At 50.0% G+C, this 26,773-nt stretch overlaps 1 protein-coding gene and 1 non-coding gene across 7 annotated transcripts in view; one reads left to right on the top strand and one right to left on the bottom strand.

The window, feature by feature from the left end:
- The window catches only part of GAS7 (growth arrest specific 7), a 211,089-nt gene that overhangs the window by 75,061 nt on the left and 109,255 nt on the right, over positions 1-26,773 (top strand). Inside the window, exon 1 of one of the 6 annotated variants that reach the window (XM_034989601.1) lies at positions 11,478-11,770. The exons of 3 other annotated variants lie outside the window; for them this stretch is intronic. In XM_034989601.1, the coding sequence (XP_034845492.1) occupies positions 11,685-11,770 (86 nt within the window). In that variant the 5' untranslated portion in view covers positions 11,478-11,684. Of the gene's footprint in view, positions 1-11,477; positions 11,771-26,773 lie in introns of those variants that run through there. 2 more of the 6 variants (XM_034989603.1, XM_034989602.1) reach the window with 2 other exon arrangements.
- Positions 21,028-21,131, bottom strand: LOC118000203. The gene has a single exon (XR_004676409.1). It is a non-coding gene; the product is annotated as a U6 spliceosomal RNA (small nuclear RNA).

Genomic DNA, 26,773 nt, shown 5'->3' with positions numbered 1-26,773 from the left:
TTCCTTCCTTCCTTCCTTCCTTCCTTCCTTCCTTCCTTCCTTCCTTCCTTCCTTCTCTCCTTCCTTCCTTCCTCCCTCTCTCTCTCTTTCTCTTTTTTTAAGATTTATTTTTAGAGAGAAAGAGAGAGCACAAGCTGGAGGCAGAGGGAGAGAGAATCTCAAGCAGATTCCCCGCTGAGCACAGGGCCCAATGCGGGGCTCGATCTCACGACCCCAACATCACGGCCTGAGCCGAAACCAAGAGTCGGATGCTCAACTGACTGAGCCAGCCAGGCGCCCCGACCCTGTGGTTTCTCCTAGGACTGCTCTCATAACTGTTGGCATCTCTTTCCACAGGAAGGAAATATGAATGAGCATAATTAGGCTTCTTAGTCTCTTCCATTCTCCCCCTAAAACCTCCTGCTCCCTAGTCTGTGTAATTAATAACCGATGTTTTCTAAAATCCACTTAATTTTTAGTAGAATTTTTTTTTTATTAAAGATTTTATTTATTTATTTGAAAGAGAGAGAATGAGAGAGAGCACATGAGAGGGGGGAGGGTCAGAGGGAGAAGCAGACTCCCTGCCGAGCAGGGAGCCCGATGAGGGACTCGATCCCGGGACTCCAGGATCATGACCTGAGCCGAAGGCAGTCGCTCAACCAACTGAGCCACCCAGGCGCCCTTTTAGTAGAATTTGTCCACAGAAAATGACAGAGATTGTAACAAATATATCTGCCATTTATTTATGTATTTCTTTTTTATTATTTATCTTTAAATAGGCTCCACATCCAGCATAGGGCTTGAACTCATGACCCTGAGATCAGGAGTCACATGCTCTACCGACTAAGCCAGCCAGGTGCCCCCCATGCATATATATATATATTTTAAAAGATTTATTTATTTATTTAAGAGAGAGAGAGAAGAGAGAGCATGAGTAGGAGGAGGGACAGAGGGAGAGAGAGAATCCCAAGCAGGCTGCACGGTCAGCGCAGAGCCTGATGTGGGGCTCGATCTCACAACCGTGAGATCACGACCTGAGCTGAAACCAAGAGTCGGACCTCAACCAACTGAGCCACCCAGGCACGCCACCCCCTCCTCCCCGCATCTTTTAAAATTCATTTTCCTGAGCTATAATTTGCTGTAAAGTAAAATTCGTTTGTTTCATGTGTGCAGGTCAGTGACTTGACCAATGTAAACACCCACATAACCACTACTCTCATCAAAGCATAGGGCATGTTTCCAGAATGTTCTCCCTTGCCCATTTGCAATCAGTTTCTCTCCTGTCCTCCCTCATCTCCTCAGGTCACCTCGGATTTCTATCCTGTAGATCAGTTTTGCCCTATTCCAGGATTTCCTACAAGCGGATCATGTGTTCTGGAATCTGGCCTCTTCTTTTTTTTTTTTTTTTTAAGATTTTATTTATTTATTTGAGAGAGAGAATGAGATAGAGAGCATGAGAGGGGGCAGGGTCAGAGAGAGAAGCAGACTCCCCGCTGAGCAGGGAGCCCGTCGCAGGACTCGATCCCGGGACTCGATCCCGGGACTCCAGGATCATGACCTGAGCCGAAGGCAGTCGCTTAACCAACTGAGCCACCCAGGCGCCCTGGAATCTGGCCTCTTCTGCAGAGGGTAATATCTTGAGATTTACCCGTATTGTCGTATCAATGGTTCGTTCCTTTTGATTGCCTGGTAGAATTCCATTAGTCGAATATGCCATAATTTGCTTCTCCATTTGTCAACTGATGGGCAGTTGGGGCATTTCCAGCGTTGAGCGGTTATGGATAATTCTGCCGTGAACATTTTTGTACGAGTGTTTCAGATGGTTTTCATCCCTCCTGCGTGAATACCTAGGCGTGAAGTTGCTGGATCACGGGGTGAGCGTATGTGTGATTTTCTAAGATGTGGCGAAACTATGACTTCCATGCCTTGTGCTTTTTAGGTCTTATTTAAGAAAAACGTTTCATGTGCCGAAGTCCTCAAGTGGTCTAAACTGTTTTCTGCAAATTTTAAAGTTTTGTGTTTGACGTTGAGATCTTTGATCTATCTGTCATTTCTTTCTCCCACTTGCTCTAAGGTAGGGACACATTTGCACTGATGACCCTGCGATCAGGAGTCCCATATGATATGGACTGAGCCAGCCAGGCACCCCATACTGTTATTTCTCATCTCCTCCCCAACTCCCTGTCCACTCCCCAACTCCCAATAGTACACATTGCCTTTTGTACTTCTTCTTATAGGAGATTAGACCTGGCCCTTCTACCGCCACTCTACCCCACCCCCTGTCCCCATGTGCACACGTTACCTTTTTCCTTACCCCCAAATGGTGATACCACGATGTTTGGTTATATCAGAGTCTGCTGTTTACATTAGTATGCCTGCAGAGATTAATTAGAGCTGAACTCCTTCTCGGTGTCTGCTTTGATGGGACACTTTTTTATTTAGTCTAGTTAATCAAAGACATTCAAATAAATAAAATAAAAAACAATCATCTTTTTATTGGCTTGGTGTTCTCGGTCTCTTGGACCAGTTCTTCCCCCAGATTCTTCACCAGACCTGTAAAGTTCCCCGAATACTGTCAGCACCATTGGAGGAAATCTAGTAGGTCTGCCTGGTCACCAGGGATAGGTGATGAGTCTGTTTGCTCTGGTTTTGGTCTGTGGCTCTTCAGGTCGATGTCCCCTGCCGTTTATTTATGTATTTCTTTTTTATTAAATTCTGGGCTGTTCCTTCAACATCATCCCATTACTTCTCTTTGCTTCTCTTCTGCTTTCGGGGTCTCCGTTTTCCTCTTTCTGGGTTTTCTCCCTTGGTCTCCTCCAGTAGCTTGCTGGAAGAGAAGTGGGTCTGATCTTCAACCCACAGTATGTAAACACTTGCTTAACTTGCCCTATTTTCAGAATGACTTGTCACCCTGTCCTGTAGGTGTCCCCAAGTCTGGGAGCTCTGAGCTCATTTCCCTTGAGAATCTTGACATTTCCTGCCCTGGGCAGTCTGGGGAGTCACTGGCGACCAAGCGTGGGGAGGGATCTAGGGAGCTCTGTCCCTCTACCTCCTTTTAATACTTCCACCTCATTGATACCTTGTGCCCGTGAGTCTTCCTGGGCCTTTCTGAGGTTCTGCATTATAAATTGGTTTGTTTCTTGTTGATGCCTCCCTCCCAAGGGAATAAAGTTTTCGGTTTTCTCCTCTAGGCTAAGTCATGACCGTTTATCTGCTTGTATTCCATTGTCCAAAATGTTGTAGCTGTGTGTCACTGATGATCAACTCTTACTTCCTTTTTTTTCTCTCGGTGGCTTTGTCCCTTTTCTTTTTTCCCATTTTTAGTGGGATTTCAGGAAACCGTGGGGGATAAACTGCCTGTTTTTGTCCGCCATGTTAACCATATGTTTTGTATTTTGTGATCGTTGCTAGTATTTAAGAATACTGTTTGTTTTTATGAATAGAATTTCAGTGGTCTTATTAGTTCAGAGAGTTTTTAGAATTTCTTAGACTTTCGTGGTAGACAATGAAATGGTATGAGGGTGTCAGTAGTTTCTTACTTGGCAACCCTTACATTTTTTTCTCTCTTTTTATTGCCTTACTGTGTTATGGGATCTTCAGTAAGGTGTCGAAAAGAAGCAGCGGTGGTAAGTAGCCTTGTCTTGCTCCTGACTTTAAGGGAAAAGCTCCCAGTGTGTAAGATTAAGCATGAGATTTATTCTAATTTTGGATAGTTAAAATTTATTAGACAGAAAATTTCCTTTCCGGTCCTAGTTTGTAAGGAGTTTTAGTGGTGAGATGCAGAAATTTTTCTGCATCTAGATGATCACACTTTTTTTCTTATAATCTTTCAATGTGGTGAGTTTAACTAATGAGTCTTCCGATGTTTTAATATTCTTCCTTTCTCAGGATTTAGTAATGTTTATTGAGGATTTTTACAGTTATGCCCTGTGAGGTTAGGAGGTAGGTTTTTAATTAATTCTTACATTATTTTTCTTTGAAGGTCGGTACGCAGTAGTATAAAAGGAACTGAGTGTTTTTCTCTCCGTATTTTTTTGGAAGAGCATAGAAGAGAAATGTTGTCTTTTCTTTCAAGGGTTGCAAAAACTTACCGGTAGAACCACATAGACCTGCTGTAGCTTTTTAAGGTAGATTTTAGACCGCTGGATCAGTTCCTTTGAAGGTTATAGATCTATTCAGGGTTTCTATTTCCTCTTGAGTCAGTTTGGAATTTGTCATTTTTCTGGAAAACAATCAGTGGCAGGAGATAGCAAATGACCAGTCAGCTCCAAGACTTGTGGGAAGATAACATCTTCAGCGCTTCATGCTACCAGCACCTGGGAAGTGGGAGGGGGGATATCAAAGTGAACGCGTCCCAGGGTTTTGTATTATTCAGGAGGAAAAGAGAGCTATTGATTGTCTTTATGCTTGGAGTCGGGAATACATGTTAAAAATGTCAGTGCAACCACCTAAGTCACCTAAGTAGTATAAATAGACTATAAATGCCAAGTTTGCAGGGGCGGGAGGGAGCTTAAAGAGAATGCAATCAACCTGATAGAAAGCCAGACAGAAGGAAGCAGAAAGAGCAAAGAGAAAAGTCTGGTAAAGAGAAAGCGTGTGATGCCTTCCTGCTCTCTCTCTCTCTCTCTCTCTCTCTCTCTCTCTCTCGGGAGGCAGACTTTTCCCAGGACCAGGCTGGGTCACTCATCTATGGATTCTCAGTGCCTGATAGACAGTAGGTGTCCAGTAAACGTTTGGATGAGCACGACCAACAAATAAATACGTGAACACGCGGAGGTAGAGCTTGCAAATAGAGCTACTCTAGCAGCTTCTGTGGCCCCAGGGAGACATCTTAATCTGCCCTTGCCTTGCTTGATCCAGGCGTTAGGGACTGAGGAAGGCACTGCAGCCTTGGATTTGATTGGGGGGGGGGGGGGGGGGGGGGGGGGGGGGGAGAAAAGTCAGTGTGAGCTGTCTAGACTGAAAGCAGCAATAAATTCCTCGGCTGTGGGGCTGTTACATGCTTGGTCCAGACGAGGGTGACCTGTAGGCTGCAAACAGTGCTTCTCAAGCATTAACACACTCCCGGTTCCCCGGGAGAGCACTTGTTAGGGTGCACATTCTGATGCAGGAGGTCTGGGGAGGGGCCGGGACGCTGCATTTCTGACAAGCTCCATGGACCGTGCTTTGGAGCAAGGCTTCAGGCTGGTACCCACGCCAAGGCTTTCCCTGGATGCTTGGGGACAACACGGTGGCCCAGTGCTCGGAGCATAGGCTCAAATGGAAACTGCTCTAACTTCCGGGGCTGTTTGGAAGAGAACACTCCAAGCCCACGCTGGCCGGGGAGGGGTGCCCCTGGGCCTCCACCTGTGCGTGGGGGACGGGGCCCGACTCCAGCTGGGCCCGGGGCTCAGGGCGTAAGGAGTTTGCCGAGCTCCCTGCACGGTGAGCACGCTCGTGCTCATTTTCCGGTTTCTCAGGCTGAGCCACATGGCTTGTTCAGACACGTCGCATCCTGGGAAGCTCTTGTCTCCGTGATTCACATGTCACTTGTCACCGTTCTCCCACCCCCGCACGCTTTATCTGTGCAATCAAAATCCCATTTCCTTGCCTCATTCCTGCGAGGCTGCTCCTTGCTGTCACTCTTGTCCCCAGGTAGGGAGGGCCTCCTCTTGGGTTCCTGTTGAGCTGGCTGCCTTGGGCAAGACAGGCAGTCTCACTCCCGACTCTCAGAATCCCCACACGGGCTGGAGACATTGATGTGCCAACACCCACTTTTTTCCTTCCTTTTCAGTCTCCCTGTGTTTAGGGAAATGGCACCAAACCAGTGGGCAGTGCCCCAAATTGCATCTAAGCCACTAATGCATTGATCCTGGGGTCAGATAGACCACGGGCGCCAGGCCAGGCTCAGGTCTCTTTCCCCACTGTCCCCATCACATCTCAGAAGGGGTGCAGACAAGCTGTCTGTTCTCTGCATATCGACTCCCGTGCATCGGAGTCTGGGAGGCTTGTGGACAGAACGATCTTCCAACAGTAAGTGACGGAACCTGGGGTTTCTATGGGTGTGGTCTTGCTTCAGGGTTTTTTTTTTTTTTTTACGATTTTATTTATTTATTTGAGAGAGAGATAGAGAGAGCCAGAGAGCACAAGCAGGGGGAGCAGCAGAGGGAGAGAGAGAAGCAGACTCCCCGCTGAGCAGGGAGCCTGATGTGGGACTCGATCCCAAGGTCCTGGGATCGTGGCCTGAGCTGAAAGCAGATGCTTCACTGACTGAGGCTCCTGGGTTTTACAGAAAGTATATTTTTAAGCCAGAGGAATCTCTGATACAGTGGGATAATATGAAACTGGGATGCCTTCAGGTCTGTCCCGAGCCCCTGGGCAGGGGAAGCCTGCCCGTGCGCTGTCTTGGACCTTGGCGAGCTTTGTCCTTTTGCTTTTCCTAGGACGGGCAGAGGTGTTGCAGCCCGAAGGGATGGGGCTCATCACCCCTGGCTTGGCTGCTGTGATGTGGACTATGGGTAAAGCAGGGGGCCTCCGGTGGGGGTCCGCATGCCAGCTTTGGTGTATGGGGCCCCAGCCTTCCCTTTTCTCTGCACCTCAGCTGAATAAGCTGTCTGCCGCAGGCACCTGCGGATGCAGCCCTGTTAAGTCAGCTGCACGTTAGAATCACCCCCAGCAAGCTTGAAAGACAGCCATCTCCAGGTCTCTCCGCTAGGGAGCTGTTGAAGGGGTCGCGGGACTTCTGGGCATCAGGGCGATTGTAAAGCTTCCAGAGGATTCTCACGGGCAGCCACGGTTGAAAGCCACCGCCCCAGAGGATGGCGGAGAAGGCGGCCACGGTTCTCGTGATCCTATCAGATGCAACTTCAGTAGGTCCTTCTAGATTTTTGGGACACAATGGAAATCTTAATTTTTTTCATGGGAAATTTCCGGGTTTTTATAGGTAGGCCCCTGGTCTCCGACACGTACTCTGAGGGGCTGGGCTCCACCTGTCTGTCCCTTGACTATACACGTGGCCGAGTACGCGTGCTTCCCACACCCTGCGTCTGCAGGTTTTCTGTTCTTGTTCTTGGCCCCGCGCTCTGTAAGAACAACGCTACCCCGTGCACACCTGTGTGATTCTGTGGTCTGTTCTTCGGTGCCTGCTGGCTTGCTGCCTGGGAACACCGCACCGATGGCCCCCGCGGGGACCCCCTGACTGGCTGAGTGACTCTGTGGTTGGGTCGGACTTGAGGGTGGCGAGGTGTCGGGGAGGGATGGGGAAATGGGAATCCCGAGTCTAGTCCCCATGTTATAGAAATGGCACGTCTTGTACGTTCTTCTCCCACTTCCCACGAGGGAGTCTCTGCCCCTCTCCCCCCAGCAGCCTCTTGATTTTGGAATCAGGCTGGAGGGATGGCCTTTTTGCTGGTATTCTCTCTCTCTGGGATCAGGCCCGAAGCCTGGCCAGCTGGGTGCAGCCTGTGGAAGGCAGAGACTGGGAATGAGGACGGAGCAAGGAGCCAGGCTGGGAGCAGAAGGGGCAGCTGATCCGGGCTGGCGTCTGGGATTGTGACTCTTGGGGAGGAGGGAGCTGTGCCCTTTATGTCCTCGTTACCTGGTGTTTCCTAACCGACCTTAATGAATATGCATCTGTCTAGAAATCAGCCTCTGAGAACGTCATTTTGTCTACCACCGGAGAGACCGACCGTCTTGGGGGCCGCCAGTGTTAGGGGAATGTCTGGGCTTTGGGGCAGTCCTTTCGCTGCAGTGTTCCGTGATCCAGGTCTGCAAACCTCAACGGAAAGCTTCCGAGTGTGGTTTTGGTCACCGTGTTTCCCTAGAGCAGCCGGCCCTGCGTTGTGCACGTGTCCTGACACAGCGTTTCCACGGGGCTTGACTCCGGTGGCGGTCAGAGCAGGGGGGACCATCTGCCTGCCGCTCCATTCTCTTTGGGGTGGCCTAGGGCCGGGTCTCCCTGACAACCTTTGGCTGACCAGATTCCTTCTCTTCTCTGTAATAAACTCTCCCTTGGCCTCGCTCTTATAGGGACACTTGGGATTGGGTCGCCTGGGGGGCTCAGTCGGTGAAGCGTCTGCCTTCGGCTCAAATCATGATCTAAGGGTCCTGGGGTCGAGCCCCGCATCGGGCTCCCTGCTCAGCGGGGAACCTGCTTCTCCCTCTCCCTGCTGGGCACCCCCGGCTTGTGCTCTTGTTCTCTCTCTCTCTCTCTGGCAAATAAATAAATAAATAAATAAATAAAGGACACTTGGGATTGCATTTAGGGCCCGCTTGGATAATCCAGGACATCCTCGTCATTTCAGAATCCTTAACTGCATCTGCGAAGACCCCCCCTTTTCCAAATAACAGAATGGTCACGTCTGGCTGTGGTTCCTGAGACTGGCAGGACCTTCCTTTGGAACCCCTGTGGTTTCTAGGCCCCCGGCTTAGCCATGGCATGGTTGGAAATGCTAACGCATGCCACTGAGGTTTTCCTTGTGCCCCGGCCTCTGCCACAAGGATCCCAAGTGTGACCACCAGACTCACAGCACCCCCCCCCACCCCCGCCCCAGGACACAGAGAAGCTGACCCCAGAGGTCCCAGAAGGTGGAGATGGAGTGAGGGGGCTGAGACATTGTCTCACTAACAACTGCTACCATTGGCCCCTTGTCCTTGAGTGGTGGTTGGCATCATCGGAGTTTAGTGGCATCCCTGCCCCCTGCTTATCAGACGCTGGGAGCTCCCTGTGGTGGGCATAATCATGACCGCCCCAATCCCCAGCCCCATACACACACATCCAAGATATCCCTGTCTTGGTCCCTGCAACCCATGAGTATGTGCGGTGACATGGCAAGAGAGTCGATGCTGCAGATCAGATGACTGTGAGATGGGGAAATTATCCTGCATTATCCGTATGGGCCCAGTATAACCAGAAGGGTCCGCGTGGAGAGGTCTGGACAGACCATTGCTGGCTTTGAAGGTGGAGGAAGGGGGCCGGCCACGAAGGAGTGCAGGCCGCCTCCAGGAGGTGACGAAGACAAGGGAACGGATTCTTCCCTGGTGCCTTCACAAGGAGCACAGGTTCTGCCACCACCTTGGTTTTAGCCCACTGAGACCCACTACTGAGCCCTAGAACTCTTAAGGTAATACATTTGTGTTGCGTCAAGCCACCAAGTGTTTGGTTACTTGTTCCAGCAGCAGGAGGGGACTGACCCATTGCCCACCGCTCCCACCCCCATGGTGGCCACTAGGAAATGTCTCTGGAATCGCCTCTGGTTCCGAAACATGGGCTCTGTGGAGCGCCATATTGTTTTCCCCAGAAGCCGTGAGAGGAATGGGTTTCTGTGTCGGGCGATGGGAATGAGGCTGGGAGTGAGTCTGCCCAGCCCAGCAGGGTTGGCTCTGGGAGGAACCAGTGGTATAAAGGGGGGCGGCTGCCACAGCCCCTCCCCGGGGCTCCTGGAGCTGTCAGTCTGTCCTTTAACAGCGTAGTGTTCCTGTTGGTGCTTGTGTATATTTGGACAGGACTCGAGTAGAAGCTGAGCTGTCTTCAGCTACACCATAAAAGAGAATATAAAAACTCCATAAAACACTGAAACGTGAGCCAAAGCAGCGTCGCTCGCGGAGGCCTCGGCTTGGAGGGCCAGCATGCTGGGCGTCCTACCATTTGTAGGAGTCGTGGGCGGGGAGCCCAGCCCACGCTGGGGGCCACCAAGCCCGGGCTCTGGGCCAAATACGCAGCCCCCTGGACCCAGCCCTGATGCTGTGATTCTGTTTATTTTGCTGAATGTGACATTCATGTGATTCTGATTTCTTCTCTGTGATCTGTCATCTGTGTGCCTTGGGAACCAGAAACCAAGCCAGGTGGCTTTGAAGTTGTTGTTCTGGGGTAAGTAGGGGGTCGTGCTTGTCCAGGGTTCATTGGGACAAGCACGAGGTGCCCTTTGATTTGAGGTGCGCGGGAAGCGGACTGGCTGGCGAGGTGGGTTCCGGTCCTGGCCCGGGAGCTGGGCTGGGTCAGAAGGGAGGGATGGATCCATTCCGTGATGGGCTGGCCTAGCTGGATCCAACCCATAGATGGAGGCCGGTGGTTCCCAAATTTCAGAGTGCGTCACAGTCACTGCCCAGGAGGCCTTGTTAAAACAGACCGTGGGACCCTAACCCCAGAGTTTCTGGTTCAGGAGGGCTAGGATGAGACCCAAGGGTTTGTACTTTCTAAAAAATTCCCCAGTGTGGCTGAGGCAGCTGGTCCGAGGTTGAGAACCATGGGCCTAGGACAAGAAGAGGGTCTTTGTAATGAAAAATGGTACTGATAACAAACAGTTCTCAGAACTCTACAGTTTATGCATGGGGACCCCGTGTTTGATCCAAACACCGCTACGACGAGACTGTGCCATCCTCTGATTTTTTTTTTCCTCCAAGGTGAAAAATAGTTTTTTTCTTTTTTTTTTTTAAGATTTTATTTATTTATTTGAGAGAGAGAGAGCACGGGTTGGGGAGGGAGGGCAGAGGAAGACGGGGAAGCAGACTCCGCGCTGAGCAGGGAGCCCAATGAGGGACTTGATCCCCAGGACCCTGGGATCATGACCTGAGCCGAAGGCAGTCGCTTAACCAACTGAGCCACCCAGGCGCCCTGTGTGGACATTTTTTTCCCGTTCTCTTGGGTACATACCTGGGAGAGGGATGGTTGGCTCGTATGGTGAGTGTATATGTCCACTTTCTAGGAAACCACCAGGCTGCTCTCCAGACGGGCTGCTCCGTTTTGCATTCCCACAGCAGTGTACAGGATTTCCAGGGGCTCTGCGCCCTCACCGACGCTTGGGGTTGGCATTCTTTTTATTAAGTTTCGTCCTTCTAGATCAGGGTTGATTTTAAAATGTGTGAATGAATCGCAGAAAGGCTCGGAGTTGTCCAAGGCCCCCCAGCCTCTTGGTGGCTCCTTGGACCCAGACCTTTTGCCTTGAAGGCTGGGAACGTTCTGGGTGGTGGCTGTGTTGATCAGAAGCTAGGAAGCTGGAGCTGGAGCTTCTGAGTGTGAATGGAGCTCAAGCAACATCCAGGGCCCGCGTGGCCGAGTAAGGCGCATGCCCAGGGACTAGGGAAACAAGGAGAAAGCAGAACAAAGAGATGACCCAGAAGGAAAGACACACATCGTAGCATCACAGAGGTGGAAGGCACTAGGCTGCTTCTCCATCCCTTAGCCCCCCGCCCCCCACCTCTTATTTTTAGGCTGAGAGGCTCAGGCAAAGCAGCCGACCAAATGTACTTACTGTCTCTTGACTCCATGCCCGTGGCGGGCCTTGGCAGGAGCCACCTTTGTTTCCAGAAGCATCCTCGGTGATAGCATAAGGGCTTTTGCAAATTGAGGTACCTGGTCAAGATCAGCATACTCCCTCGGAGTTGCCTTGGCCTTGGGGCCGCTCCACGCGGGAGTTGCCTTTAGGAAGGGGCTCATGCGGGGGGGCTGTGGTCATAGCTGCAACCAGAGCCCGTGACTTAATGGGAAGGAGGGAGGTTCACCGAGGGGAAGGCCCTTTCTCCGGAGGCCGTCCCTCCCACCCTCGCGGGGACTGGGCGAACTGCCCTGGAAGGCTGTGGACATGCTTTCCCGATTGCAGAATACTTCTCTTTCATTTTGAATATCATTTGTTTGGTTGCTACGGCAACGCCAAGTCTCTATTTTAATGCTAACCTGCATGGCTGCAACTTTCTATATATAAATGCTGCTTTGCACAGTGAATTAGCTGATGCCATGGAAAGCAGCGGATGTGGAGACGGTGGCAGAAAATGACCAACGCGTCAGCTTTGCAAGAGGAGGGACTGCAGGGCTGAGGTGAGTCGGAGCCCCGGGCAGGTGCTCGAAGCTCACTGGAGCCCAGCAAGAGCCAGGGGGCCGGCCGGCCGGGGGGCGGGGGGGGGGACCTGCCCTGGGGAGCCTCTGTGGGCAGGTGCTTGGCTCTGCGATGGAGTGACCCGGGCTGATGCTTCTGTTCGCCCACCTGTCTGCCCTCGGCATTCCTTCACTGAGTCCGGGTCGCATGGGGACCCCAAGGCTTGGGAAAGCGCAAGCCACTGGGGCAGGGGGTGGAGGGTATCTGAGGTGGTGAGCTCAATGGGAAGAGAGTTTTGCTTGCTCTTCTGAATCTTCACCTCTTCTGTTTTGCTTTTTTCTTAATTCCTGAGTGTGGCCACGCCTTCTCAAGGCCACAGGGTCCCAAATGGTGCAGGTAGAGTACTCAGGAAAAGCCTGGAAGGGGCTTTCGGGAATCAGCAGGGTACGCTCCTTCGGGCTCCAGGTGAGGGACAAGCCCAGAGAGGTGCTGCGTTCTGCCAGATGTCACAGGGCCGGTCAGGGACAGAGTGGGACAGCAACCAGGTCCACGGGGATCTTCTGACTGGGACATCTGTGCCTTGTGGGGGCGCATTCTGTCGGGTCGGGGCGGCCCTGGGTGTACACACCAGAGCTATGGGGGCTGTAGAGAGGGAGGCACAAGTTGGGGGGTAGATAGCAAACGCAGGATTATGTAACAGCATCTGAAGCTACTTAAGGCTTTTGGAAAGTGCATGCAAGTGGGAGTCTCGGAAACTCAGATTCGTGTGGATTCAGCCCCTTCCCGTGCGACAGTTGTGTTAGATTCTCTCGGTTTCCCCACCTGAGCACGGGGTGCACAGAATCTCTTTTCTTTCCCACCTCCTTTGCGGTAAGTCAGTGTCACGGCCCGCGTGACGTGTCGGGGTCTGTGTTCGGGCCCTGAGGGGGATGTGATGCATCTGTACACAGAGCAGTTTGGAAACCACTCAGCTCCTTCTCCCCCTGGGGCAGGGAAGGGGGATGCTGCTGGGAGCAGAGTTCTCCAAAGATGGGGTTTTGTGGTGTGAAGCAAAATGCAGCGCGATTTTATCATGATTAGAAAGTCTCACTCAGGGCTTCCTCTTCTTTGACATCAAGCATTCGACAGAGATTTTAAGTGCGCCGGATCCAGAGACTTGGACCCTGTTTTCGAAAAAGAGAAGACCCGAGGACTCTAAGCGCCCGTGAGTGGTACGCAGTCCTCGGAGGCTGGGAGAATCGGGAGCGTTTATCTCTGCCTGGGTGGGTCCAGGGAAGTGAAGCGAGGGAAACCTTTATAGGAATTTCTGATGCAGAGGGAGGTCAAGGAGGGGATCCTCACAAAAGGAGATCGGGACGAGGTAAAGCAGGGTTTCTTGGAACCGTGAGTCTCGAGCCACACAGTGTATATGATCAGTGTTAATCAGCCTAAAAGGTCAAATGGGAAAATCTCAGCATGCGTTGCATGCCGTAGGCTACACATCACGACACGAAATCTGTGCTTTGTGTGTGTGTACGTTGGGTCGTGAAGTAAAATGCGCTTTTCACTGTGGGTCAGACTTTGAAAAACCGAGTTGGGTGAACTGCTGGCTTTGGGGGGTTCCCTGAATGAGCCAGAATTTTCTCCTGCAGAGAGAAGGCTGTGGATCTCCTTTCCAGGGAAAAGCCGGAAGGAGAAAGGAGGGCTTCTCAGGGGGGAGCCCTGGGCAAGCATCATTTCGAGACGCTGATGTGGTGCTGTGTGCATCGTGGAGGGGACGGCAGGGCAGTTGGGAAGTGTGAGGTCTGGGGACGGGGAGGTGGCAGTCCTTCTTCCCAGGGTCTGAGGTCAGGAGGAGAGCCCCCCTGTGGGCAGATTGAGAAGGACACTGTGATTCTTGCAGCGACTGCCCCGAGGAAGGGAAGACCCAAGCCGGGGTGCCTAGCTCTGGGGCGAGAGGAAGTTGGCCACACATTTGCAGCCCTTAGAATCCCTGGACACTGGAGTTCAGCTGCACCAGCAGGTGGTGTTGGCGGTAAGAGGTCTCCACGGAGGGATGGTTAGCATAGGGTCGGCAGTAACTAATTCATACTCTTAGTCTAAGATGGTGGTATGCAATTCTTTAAAAACCAGGGAGCCCTCTCTCGAAACAACTGCTTATGCAGATACCTAGCAATTTCTCAAGGAGCTGCACACTCGTGGCCACCGGTTAGAATCGAGTTCAGGACCGTGGGAGGTTTTGTTGTCGTTTTCGCCCGTGGTTTCATTTTAAAAATTGTTCAGTCGGTTTGCCAACATCTAAAAATCATCAGATTTCACATTAGAAATTAAGATACCCAGCGTCTCTTGCAAAAAAAAAAAAAAGAGTAGCTTTGGTGACGCCAAGCTTTGGCATCCTGCAGGGCAACAACACGCTGATGCCGAGGGGTAGGTTTTCCAGTTTGCCGTAGCCCCCACCCATCTCTTCTGTTCACCAGCACTGAGACCAATAATGGAACAGTGGCCATCATTCCTTTTTTTACGTTGGGGTAAAATTGGTATATAACATTCATAAGTGTTGGTGTGCAACGTTGTATTTCAACATCTGTCTGTGCTACAAAGTGATCACCCCCAAAAGTCTATCCCTCACTGGACAACTCAGCCCTCTATCCATTTTGCGCCCACCCCCGCCAAGCGCCCTTCCCCTCTGGTCAACATCAGTGGGTCTTCTGTATCTGTGATTGCACATACGAGTGAAATCATGTGGTCTTTGTCTTTCTCCTTCTGCCTTATTCCACTTAGCATGATACTCCTCTAGATCTATCCATTAGTTCTGCTCTGTTCTTTATTATTTCTTTCCTTCTGCTAACTTTAGGCTTCATTTGTTCCACTTTTTCTAGTTCCTTTAGGCCTAACATTAGATTGCGATTTTTCTTGTTGATCGGGTACGCCTGGATCGCTATGAATTTTCCTCTTAGAACTGCTTTTGCTGCATCCCATGGGTTTTGTTACATTGTGTTTCTGGTTTTTTTTTTTTTTTTTTTTTTTGTCTTTAGGCATTATTTGATTTCTTCATTTCTCTGATGACCCACTGGTCACGGAGAGGCATGTTGTTTCATTTCCTCATGTTTTTGTAGTTTTTCCAGTTTTCTCCTTGTAATTGATTTTTCGTTTCATACCATTGTGGTCGGATGTGGTAGGATGTGGTAGGATGCTTGATAGGATTTCTGTCTTCTTGAATTTTTTGAGACTTGTTTTGTGGCCTAACATTTAATCTCTCCTGGAATATGTTCCATGTGCAATTGAGAAGAATGTGTGCTCTGTTGCCTTTGGATGGAATGTTCTGAGTATCTGTGGCTCAGAGCATGGATAGAGGGCCTACACCTGTTACTGTCATGTTCCATCCTTTGAAGACCAAGAGGGGAGGAAAGACGGGGATCCCTGGCCAAAGAAAAGGAGTTGAGGGTTTCACCTCACATCACTCCTGGCAGAGTCCCATGCATGCTTCGAGGGCTGAAGGAGTATTTCTGTTTGTGGGATCCCAGCACATCCTAAGAATCCCTTTTTATCCAGCCATCAGCTTATTCAGCACTTCTGTCTGTGGATCTCACTGGTGCAATCGTAGTGAGCAAACCCCTGTGCCTTTGAATGTCCTAGAGAGAAAGATAGTCACTGGGCTCTCTTCTTATGGGAGAAGGGTTGTGTGACCCTAGCAGACAAGGCCAGTGGATTGAATGATGTCCAGAGAGATCAGGTTGGCTGCTCAAGCATATCAGAGGTAGCTATGCATTCGTGGGCTGGGAGTCCTTGAGTGAAAATAATATACCAGTTCTTTAAAAAGTATGGGTAAGAGCCAATCACATGTGTACATTTCACATCAAGCATTGGTCGCTCAGACTGGTTTTGTCATAGAAGATCACCTCTGGCCTCTACCCACTTTCTCTCTGGCTAAAAAACTTAGTTATGTTTGTGGACAATTTAGGTGACAGAGAGAGTGAGTCTTTCCTGAATGTATTTACTTGGAGGGCCCTAGGCCTATGAGAGGCTTGTTTCAGAGACCCAGCCAAGCTACTGATGACCCTTCCCCAAGCCTGTCTGGTTCATTTGTGATTTGGGGACCCCTGACAGGATTTCAGTATGGAAGTAGGCTCCACGCCCTTTGTGGAGCCCAATGCGGGGCTTGAACTCATGACCCTGAGATCAAGACCTGAGCTGAGATCAAGAGTCAGACACTTAACCAACTGAGCCATCCAGGCGCCCCTGCCTCTACCTTTTTGTCTCCTGCTCTTCCTGTACCCCTCACATGGGTGGCCAGGTGACTCCAGAAAGATAAGACCCCCCCACTTTCTGGGGGGGGACTGACAAATCCTACTCAGAGACTTGGGGAGATCTCCATTGATTCCACATATGTTCACTGGGTGTGTTTTCTGTGTCTGGGGACACATGTGAGTAGGACGCTGTGCTTGCTCTTGGGGAGTGATGACCACTCACCGTAGGCCACGCAGACGAGCAGCTGTGAAAGTAGGAGTGGACCAGCTCACGTGGGAGGGAAGGTGGGGCTGCATCTCCTAGGGGAGAGCGAGAAGCGAGGCGCCAGGCCCACCAGACAAAGCAAGGCGGGCCCCCATCCCAGCTGGAGCTTTGAATGCAGGCCAAACCTCCATGCTGCCTCTGCTTCTTCGTGTGGATGGACGGGGGGCTGCCAGCATGCACAGAAAGCTGCTCACAGTGACTTAGTTTGTGGGGCTCAGTCAGTATCTCTCTCGGGTGTCATTCCACCCCGGCTGCTGGTCAGGGCTCTGTTCTGTGGGGATGTTTATCTTAGTCCTTCACTTCCCTCCTCCAGCTCCTTTCCCTCCAGTTAGCCCACGAGGCCTCCTGCTGCAGTCAGCCACCACCTCCTACCATGGGAAGCTGGTAGTTAGGGGCTTGGCCGGTCTTGGCTCACTCACTGTAACGTCTCCCTGGAGTATTGGCCCTTGGAGAGAGGATTCTTGGCACCGCAGAGGAGCCTCGGGTGTTTTGGGGGTGGCCTGCATTAGGGGGGGAATTGCATTGTTCTTGGACCCAGGACACCACGGTCAGACTGGTTCTGTGTCTTGTGAGTCGTTAAGACCTTGGGGACGACCCCCCATTTTTACTCGATTATGGAAGGAAAATAAGAATAGTTCTCTCCAGCATTCTCATGAAGGTCAACTAGGCTACGAGATGTAAAAGTGGCGCCTGCAGACATGGCAGGTGCTGGGCTCCCTGGATTTTACTGTTCCCTTCCAATGGGCCTCTAGACCCTAATCTTGTCCGCTGAGCATAAGAATCCCATTTCACCTGCTGTTCCTCGCACGCCTTCGATGAGCCTGGTCTGTGTCAGGAATGGTAGAAGGTGTCCATCGGCACAGATGAGCCCCGGCTGTTGGGAAAACCCAGTCGGTGCCATGGGAGTGACTCAGCACCGTGACCTGAGTTGTTGACGACTTTCCCCAAGGGTTACTCGGTGGCTTAACAGGGATGGGAAGGTATGGGGAAAGCTTAACATGTATGGAGTTGCTCCTGTGGTTTTGGCCCTCAGATCTTTGCAAGAATTCTGTGAAGGAGATGGTGGTATTTCCATTTTTGCATGCAGCAAAGAGAAAAGATGAGTTTCAAAAGAGGTTGAAGTGACTTGCCTGAGGTTACACGGCTGGAAAGCCGCGGAAGGCATATTTGAACTTCCTCTGTGCCTGGCTGAAGGTTAGAAGCTGGGGTTGGGGGCAAGCCAGTGGATGCCTGTGGCTGGTTTCTGGGGGTTGTGTCTGCTATTTGTCCTTTCCCACAGCCCCAGCACATCCATGCGCACCTTGTTTTGGGAATCCCTGTTGCGGAGTGGGGATTGTGGTTTCTAGAAGTTTCTGGAATCTTGCAGACCTCCTCATTGGAATGGGGCTTTGCATTTCAATGAGTGGAAAAAGAGGCCGAAGAGGATTTGCCAAAGGGAAAATCAAGTGCGTTTATTCACTCCCCTTCACTCCCCTTGTGTGCACAGATGTTTCCTCTCTGGGCCCCCTCCCTACAGGGGGGGGGGGGGCTTACTGGCCACAAACGGATGGGAAGTGGCTCATGGTTGAGCAGAGAGCTGGACTCATTGGAGGTCGGCTTGCACAGAGCAGTGTTGGGGTCAGCTTGGGGGCCGTCCTACGTGGGGTTTTGGCTCTTGCCGGGCTGTGTGACCAGAACTAGTCCTCTAGCCATGCCAGCAACATCAGCACCAAGATTTAGGGCGGCCGGAGAGCAAGAAGGAGGGGGCTCTGCGCTGGGCTGGGGGAGACTTGGCATCCAGTCCCCATCTGTCTGTGGGTTCATTTTCCCAATCTGTAAAATGGTAGCATGGGATCAAACGATCCCTGGGGTCCCTTCCATCTCTAATTTTTGTGTCCACCTTGCACTGGACCAGAAAGCTCCTTACTGTTGCCCATTTCATCTTAATTCATTTTCTTATAAATAAACCCCCCCCAAGTCTCCTTATCATTTGAAAGAAAGTATGATGAACCCTTCATTTTATGGGATGGCAACTGGGAAGGGAGATATCAAGGGGGATTTTATTAGCAAATACTCTGTAAATATTTTAAATAGGGCTGTATACATACATCAGTTCATAATGGAATAAAGTAAATTTTTTTTTTAAAAAAATCATTAAAATTGGGGCACCTGGGTGGCTCAGTCAGTTAAGCATCTGAATCTTGATTTTGGCTCAGGTCATGATCTTGGGGTTGTGAGCTCAAGCCTCGCGTCGGGCTCTGCACTGCGTTTGGAGCTGGCTTAAGATTCTCTCTCTCCTTCTCCCTCTGCCCCTTCTCTCCTCAAAAAAAGCATTAAAATTAATATGCTCGTTATAGAAAATGGAAAAATACAGAAAAACAGAAATAAGAAAAAAATATTTCACATTCTTTTCATCCCCCCCCCTTTTCTTTTGGCTGTATATATTTGTCTACATAATTGGGATCATATGGTATATTTTAGAACTGGATATGCTGATTTTGGGGGAAGGCAGTGTTTTCCTGATTGTAAAAGTAATTTTATAAACACGTTTAAAAAAAAAAAGAAAAATTTTGATTTGTGCAATTAAAAATAAATAAACATTTTAAATGTGATAAAATGAAAACAAAACAGCCGGAGAAATCCCAGAATCCAAAGATGACCCGCGTTCACATTTTCCTGTGTTCCCTCAGCGTTTCATTGGCGGGGGTGGGGGAAGGGGTGTGGGGCGCATCATTTTCCATCTTCAACACCGTGCTGTGGACTCTGGTTCTTAAAGCGGGAGCAGCTCTTAGAAGGCGATAGGAAAGGGGGTTTTGGTGAACAAAAGCATTGGTCGCTGGGTGGCTGATTGGTCTTTCCTGATCTGGGGAGGAGGGAAGGCTTGGTTCATTCAAGCGCAGGTGGCTTGGGTGGAGGAGTGACAGAGACTTTGTCTAGTGATGCTCCCAGCGCAGTGTCCCCAAGGGTCCAGTAGCTAATAGACTTTTTTTCCACTGGACATTCTTTCCTGCTTTGTCGAAGATTAGTTGACCATAGAGTCGAGGGTCCATTTCTGGGCTCTCTATTCTGTTCCATTGATCTCTGTGTCTGTTTTTATGCCAATACCATACTGTCTTGATGATGACAGCTTTGTAATAGAGCTGGAAGTCCGGAATTGTGATGCCGCCGGCTTTGCTTTTCTTTTTCAACATTCCTCTGGCTATTTGGGGTCTTTTCTGGTTCCATACAAATTTTAGGATTATTTGTTCCATTTCTTTGAAAAAAGTGGATGGTATTTTGATGGGGATTGCATTGAATGTGTAGATTGCTCTAGGCAGCATTGACATCTTCACAATATTTCTTCTTCCAATCCATGAGCATGGAGCGTTTTTCCATTTCTTTGTGTCTTCCTCAGTTTCTTTCATGAGTATTCTATAGTTTTCTGAGTACAGATCCTTTGTCTCTTTGGTTAGATTTATTCCTAGGTATCTTACGGTTTTGGGTGCAATTGTAAATGGATCCAATCCTTAATTTCTCTTTTTTCTGTCTTCTTGTTGGTGTATAGGAATGCCACTGATTTCTGTGGATTGATTTTACATCCTGACACTTTACTGAATTCCTTTGTGAGTTCTAGCAGTTTTGGGGTGGAGTCTTTTAGGTTTTCTACATAAGGTATCACATCACCTGCAAAGAGGGAGAGTTTGACTTCTTCTTTGCCGAATCGGATGCCTTTTATTTCTTTTTGTTGTCTGATTGCTGTGGCTAGGACTTCTTTTTTTTTTTTTTTTAAAGATTTTATTTAATTATTTGAGAGAGAGAGAGAGAATGAGAGACAGAGAGCACGAGAGGGAAGAGGGCAGAGGGAGAAGCAGACTCCCTGCTGAGCAGGGAGCCCGATGCGGGACTCGATCCCAGGACTCCAGGATCATGACCTGAGCCAAAGGCAGTTGCTTAACCAACTGAGCCACCCAGGCGCCCTAGGACTTCTAATACTGTGTTGAATAGCAGTGGTCAGAGTGGACATCCCTGCCGCATTCCTGACCTTAGGGGGAAAGCTCTCTGTTTTCCCCCATTGAGAATGATATTCGCTGTGGGTTTTTCGTAGATGGCTTTTATGATATTGAGGTTTGTACCCTCTATGCCTACACTCTGAAGAGTTTTGATCAAGAAAGGATGCTGTACTTTGTCAAATGCTTTTTCCATGTCTATTAAGAGTATCATATGGGTCTTGTTCTTTTTTTTATTAATGTATTGTATCACACCGATTTGCGGATGTTGAACCAACCTTGCAGCCCAGGGATAAATCCCACTTGGTCGTGGTGAATAATCCTTTTAATATACTGTTGGATCCTATTGGCTAGTATTTTGGTGAGACTTTTTGCATCCATGTTCATCAGGGATATTGGTCTGCCAAAAGTCCAGTAGCTCCCCCGGTGTCAGCCCATGCTTGGGCAGAAAAGACAGCATGGGTGAACAGTGCTCCCCACACATGGCTGAAGGCTTCCTCTGTCCTGGCCCTGAAGGATGTTGTAGGATACACGGGTAGCCTGATTCCAGGATGCATGCAAAGCAGAGGAGGAGGGCCGAGGGAGACACCGGTCACTGGGCTTCGCCCCCGAGCCGGACAGTCTGTTGGCTGGATTTCTGAGCTGGGGATCTACACCGCGTAAGAAATGCTTTTATATGACGATGCCCCATTGTCCTCATCCTCATGCTCATCTCTGTCTCAGTGCCTGGAGAGTACATGGGTGGTTTCTTCACCTGCATGCTTAGAGAGCCCTTTCTGTCTCTTTCAGTGTGAAATATTAATACAGCTTGGCTGGATGTGTACGTCTTGAGTCTCAGACATTCGGCACCATGCTAATCTTCTCTGTATCGTTCCAATTTTAGTACATGTGCTGCCAAAGTGAGCACAAATCTCAGACGTTTGGAACAAAAACTCATACTTGCTGCTCAGTTTGGTCCACCCTTCAGCAAATGCTTAGTGAACTCCCACAGTGATGAATGAGACCATGACCACACCTCACAAAGCTTTGACTTGGGTGGGATGTGTCTTCCAGCACTTTCCAGCACTTTCAGAGGGCTGACGCCAGCCCCTTGGTGAGTCCCGGCCTTATGGAGCTTTGGTTCCTGTGGGAAGTGCTTGTAGCAGGAGCAGAAGAAAAGTCTGAGGAAAAACAGATTTCCCAGGCAGCCTTTCTCTTTGCCTCTTGGTGGGCATGATTCTGAAAATTCTCTTTTGTTATTTTTGCAGTCGATTATTGATTTTCGTCTACGTGGTCCAGTTTTTTTTTTTTTTTTAAGATTTTATTTATTTATTTGACAGAGACAGACACAGCGAGAGAGGGAACACAAGCAGGGGGAGTGGGAGAGGGAGAAGCAGGCTTCCCGCAGAGCAGGGAGCCCGATGCGGGACTCGATCCCAGGACCCTGGGATCATGACCTGAGCCGAAGGCAGACGCTTAACGACTGAGCCACCCAGGTGCCCCGGTCCAGTCTTTTCTAATTAAACATGCATTACTTTTTCATTTCCTTGCCCCCCCCCCCTTTTTTTTAACCTTTGCAGTTTGGGGAGATCCTTTGAAGTGTAGCCTGCATTTTATTAATTTAACTTTTAAAAAAGTCTTTATTTACCCGCAACCACTAATGTGGATTTAAGTGAGCAGTTTTGGTATAATTCTTACCTCATTTGTTTTTTTTCTTTGTGTCATCCTTATTTTGGCTGTCTTTTTCCGTGACAATTTTCTGTTCCTCTTTCAAAGAGGACTTCTTGCTTTCTAGCAGTTTCCTGACATTGTCTTCTGAGAAGTGCTCTTGCCTTGAGCCCTTAGCATGGTGCTTCCTCACCCTTTCCCCGCCTTCCCATGCCCTTCTCTTTCCTCCTTCTCCCAACAAGGCAACACCTGTGTAGACGTTGCATGAACTGTCGGACGCAAAATGAATCGTGTGTCATTGGTCTTGGCACCATGTGCTCGCGGGGGAAGGTTGAATCCCCTTCACAGTTGCCTACTTGTAGGGTTGGCGATGCACATACCTCGTAGCCAAGGCTCTCCCATGGCCCTCACCGTGGGAAGGTCCTCTGTTTCTCCCTTGACTCCCCTCCTGGGCCTCCCAGCGGTGACTCGGGCACACACTGGCAACCTCGCCCCTGCAGTGGGGGGTATGTGGTCAGTGGAGAATTCGAGCTTGGTTTTCTAGGTTTCACAAAAAAACCCTCCCTAGACCATTTCACAGCTGCTCTATGGTAATTTTACACATAGTCTGAAACTGTGTTTCTTAAAGTGGGCCAAGGTTACCACTAAGGATGTTGTTAAGATCCTCGTAGACCGTGTTGTGATGACTGTTTTTAAGTTATGTTTATTTAAGTGTGTAACAGGGAAGACAACCAGCCACGCCAAATCCATGTTTCATAGCTGTTCCTGCTTAGGGTCAGGCTAAATGCAAGCTCATTATAAGAGAGTTAAAAAAAAATTTCCGGGTAAATAATAGGACGGCTGATGCCTAGGAATGGCAGAGTTGGGACAGGGGAACGTGAATGGTTGGAGTTTAGGAGATGTTGAGCCGAGGCGTTCCTTGGGTCCGGAACCGAGCCTGTTAAGGCGGGTGCTATTTCTGATATGTCCACTTGATCTTGGGAATCTTTTATGGAGAGGGACACATGGGAACCTTATGGGGGGCCTCGGACCCCCCCCCCATGCTGAGGGCAAGAAGGTAGCTGTCCAGCCCCTCGTAGGAGCCATCCATAGGCCCAATGGGCCCAGGCCAGCCATTGCCTACTCACAGCCTTGTCCTCTCTCTCCACCCTCTACTATCTCAGTATCTTACCTCCCGTCCCCGTGTGTCCTCAGGCTCCCCAACTCCTCATATGCTCAGGACCAGATTCCCATGCCCACCTCACTCCCCTGCTCCTCTTTCTGGGCTTGGCAGGGGGAGCATCCCCTCCATCATCAGTGAGCATCTTTTTCCGTCTCGCTCGTGGACAGCGCTACCTATCCTTACGATCCCGTCCTTCTTTGCTTTCTGTGACTCATTCCCAGAACTCGCATCCATTCCTTGCCCATCATGGAGCCAGCCCCCGAGTGTGAGGCATGGGGCTGCATCGGAGGGGAGAAGGACGGAAGCCTTTGAGGGTCTCGGAGAGGGGTGCGAGGTATGCTGCAGGCACTCCTGGGGGGCTCACGGGAGGGAGGGATTGGGTCCAAGGAGGGTCGGAGAAAGTGAGAGCACGTCTTGGGGCTCAGCTCTCCATTCTTTCTTCATAAACTGAGTCCACCTGTAGGATTGCACCCCCATCTCCGGGCAGATACCCCAGCCCCATGGGTCAAGGGCAACACGCAGCCCTGCTGCACCCTGACCCTGATCAAGCACTTGGACCTTGAGTATGGAGGCCGTGAACTCTACCGTATATCCCCAAACTGGCTTCTACCGTGGCCGGATCTCCCTGAGTACTGGGTCCAGCTTCTCCCGTCCCCTTCAGGATCGGCTTTTACTTCCTCCCACTTCTCCCACATCTGCTCAGTCACTGAGACCTATTCTACTTGTCACTTACGGTCCCTCCATTCTGGTCAAGCCCTTCCTTTTCATCCCTGCTGTCGGGCAAATGCTGTATCTTCTGAGAAGCCTTCTCTGACCTCCCCAGCCGAACATGACCTTGCCCTTCTCTGGATTCTGAAAGCTCTTACTGTCTGCCGACTTATCGCTTGGCACTTAGGATAGACTCCCTTGTGTAGTTGTTTCTGCTTTTTCCCTTGTGTCTGTGCTTTATCTTCCAAATTGTCGAAGCCAGGTCCCTTGGTGTTACACTTGCCTGCATCTTCCACAGCATTTGGGAAGAGGTTGCTGGTAACCATCGTTGCTTGACTAATCCTATAGCCAAGGGGCTGCCTGTGAGGGGATTGGGAGTGTCTTCGAGACCTTGCCCCCGCCGAGATTGCATGGTCTGGGGAATAATTTTTCCCTTCACGACTCTGAAGCATTTAGAAAAAGTGAGTCGTCGGGCGCCTGGGTGGCTCAGTTGGTTAAGCGACTGCCTTCGGCTCAGGTCATGATCCTGGAGTCCCGGGATCGAGTCCCGCATCGGGCTCCCTGCTCGGCAGAGAGTCTGCTTCTCCCTCTCCCGCTCCCTGCTCTTGTGCTCTTTCTCTCTCTCACTCTCTCTCTCAAATAAATAAATAAAATCTTTAAAAAAAAAGAAAAAGTGAGTCGTCGCCATACCCTGTCTTTCTTATTAATTATCATTATAAGACAGCCTGACTCATGGTTCTCCTTTGGTTGTAGAACGTGACCTCTTTTGGTTGACAGTTTTCAACTCAACCGAGACAATGAATAATAGCAAGAAGGTTGGCTGCATCGGACTCCGTGAAACTCCGGGGAAAATGGAACTCCGTGGAAATGATTGTTGGTCTTTTTTGTGTTTGGATCACGGGTTTCCTACTGTCCTTCGTTTGTCCACGTGACACCTGGTGTAGGAACCTACATATTTGCAGAGACCAGAAGGAGAGCAATTTGTGCTTTTTTGCAGCCAACTCAAATGATAGAAGACTATCCATAAAGCAAAACTCAAGGGACGTCTGGTTTGAGACACTGGGATCACCCCAAACCGTAAACCCCTGAGAATGTCTTTATGAGTTTTACGCACCCCGAGATATCCGTGTTGGTGAATCCTAAAGGATAAAACATTTGCGGGCCTCTGGTTTGTTCTGCTTAGCTCATGTCAGAGCAGATTAGCCTCCTGGTTCATAAAGGCCCAGAAAGGTCTCTTGCCATTGGCTGGAGGCCATCCCGGGCACCGTGAGGACAATCTCTCTGTGTTGCCCATAGGGGTGTGTTATTGTCTGTGATTGTATCTGTTCATGAGTGTGGTGCAGTGTCCCAGAGTGGTGCCAAGGCTGAAGAGCCTTAAAACTCTCCCCTCTTTGCTGCCATAAAACCAAAAAGCTATGGGCTGTGAGAGCTTCCATGGGTATTTTAATTCCATGAAACCTGAAGGACCCAAGGTGAAGGTCTTGGCTGTCTGGGTGCAGATGGAGTTTTGCATTTACCTTCTTGTGGGTGGGAGCCTGTGTTTACTCCTCTATTAAACGGGGACGATACTAGAAACCTCCTCGTTGGCTTGTTGGGTGAGTTACATTGGCACAAGGCATGTGACGCACTTAGGACGGCATCTGGCCCAGAGTGAGAGCTCAAGAGAGCTCATTGTTGCGTCCCCCGCCGCCCCCTGCAGCGGATCGGAACCTGACAAGCAGAGAGGGGAAGTAGAGCCCCTCGAGCAGCCCACCCCAGGCTTTGAGAAGGAAGAGATGAGCTCTGCCTCTGGGGGTGGAAGGAAAAAGACCAGAAAGGTGGGAGTTGATGTGTCCAGGGGAGGCATGTTGCCATTGGCCCTCTGAGTGCACGCCCCCCTCAGCAGACAAGCCCGTGGTTGACATTAGGATGCTGGCTGTGCTGCCTCAGTTTCCCCAAGATTGAACACCAGATGGACCACAGTGAGCCATCTGAGCTGCCCCAGACTTATCGGCTTCACCAGCAGGCTGGGGAGACTTCTCTCTGGGTGCGTCCTTCACATCTCCGGAGGTTCCGTCCCTGGGGATCCTATGATGTGGCTTATGTCACACTGGCCAGCGGCCCTTGATCTAAGCTATCTCTGTGGGTCCCGGACGTGTGTGTGTGTGTGTTAAAACAGACATGACACCATTTTAACCATTTTTAAGTTTACAAGATTTGTGGCGTCAAGTGCCTTCACAATGTTGTGCGACCATCACCATCTACCTCCAGACCTTGTCATCTTGCTAACAGACACTCACTCTGTCTCCATTAAACACTAACACCACATCCCACCTCCCCTCCATCTCCCCCCGGCCCTTGGCAATCGCCATTCTATTTATTTATTTATTTTGTCTCTCTGAATTTATTCTATTCTAGGCCCCTCCTAAAGTAGGATCCCACAATATCTGCCTTTTCATGACTGGGTTATCTTTTTTTTTTTTTTTTTTAATTCTTATGTTAATCCCCATACATTACATCATTAGTTTTAGATGAAGTGTTCCATGATTCATTGTTTGTGCATAACACCCAGTGCTCCATGCAGAGCGTGCCCTCCTCAATACCCACCACCAGGCTAACCCATCCTCCCACCCCCCCTCTCCTCTAGAACCCTCAGTTTGTTTTTCAGAGTCCATCGTCTCTCATGGTTCGTCTACCCCTCCGATTTCCCCCACTTCACTCTTCCCCTCCCGCTACCCTCTTCTTCTTCTTCTTTTTTTTTCTTAACATATATTGCATTATTTGTTTCAGAGGTACAGATCTGAGATTCAACAGTCTTGCACAATTCACAGCGCTTACCAGAGCACATACCCTCCCCAGTGTCTATCACCCAGTCACCCCATCCCTCCCACCCCACCCCCCACTCCAACAACACTCAGTTTGATTCCTGCAATTAAGAATTCCTCATATCAGTGAGATCATATGATACATGTCTTTCTCTGTTTGAATTATTTCGCTCAACATAATACCCTCCAGTTCCATCCACGTCGTTGCAAATGGCAAGATCTCATTCC

This window comes from Mirounga leonina, unplaced genomic scaffold (assembly GCF_011800145.1).
Source record: "Mirounga leonina isolate KUSES-001 unplaced genomic scaffold, KU_Mleo_1.0 Mir_488, whole genome shotgun sequence".
NCBI classification, from domain to species: Eukaryota; Metazoa; Chordata; class Mammalia; order Carnivora; family Phocidae; genus Mirounga; species Mirounga leonina.
Note: the sequence above shows the minus strand (reverse complement) of the source record. Positions and strands in the feature narration are given on the sequence as shown.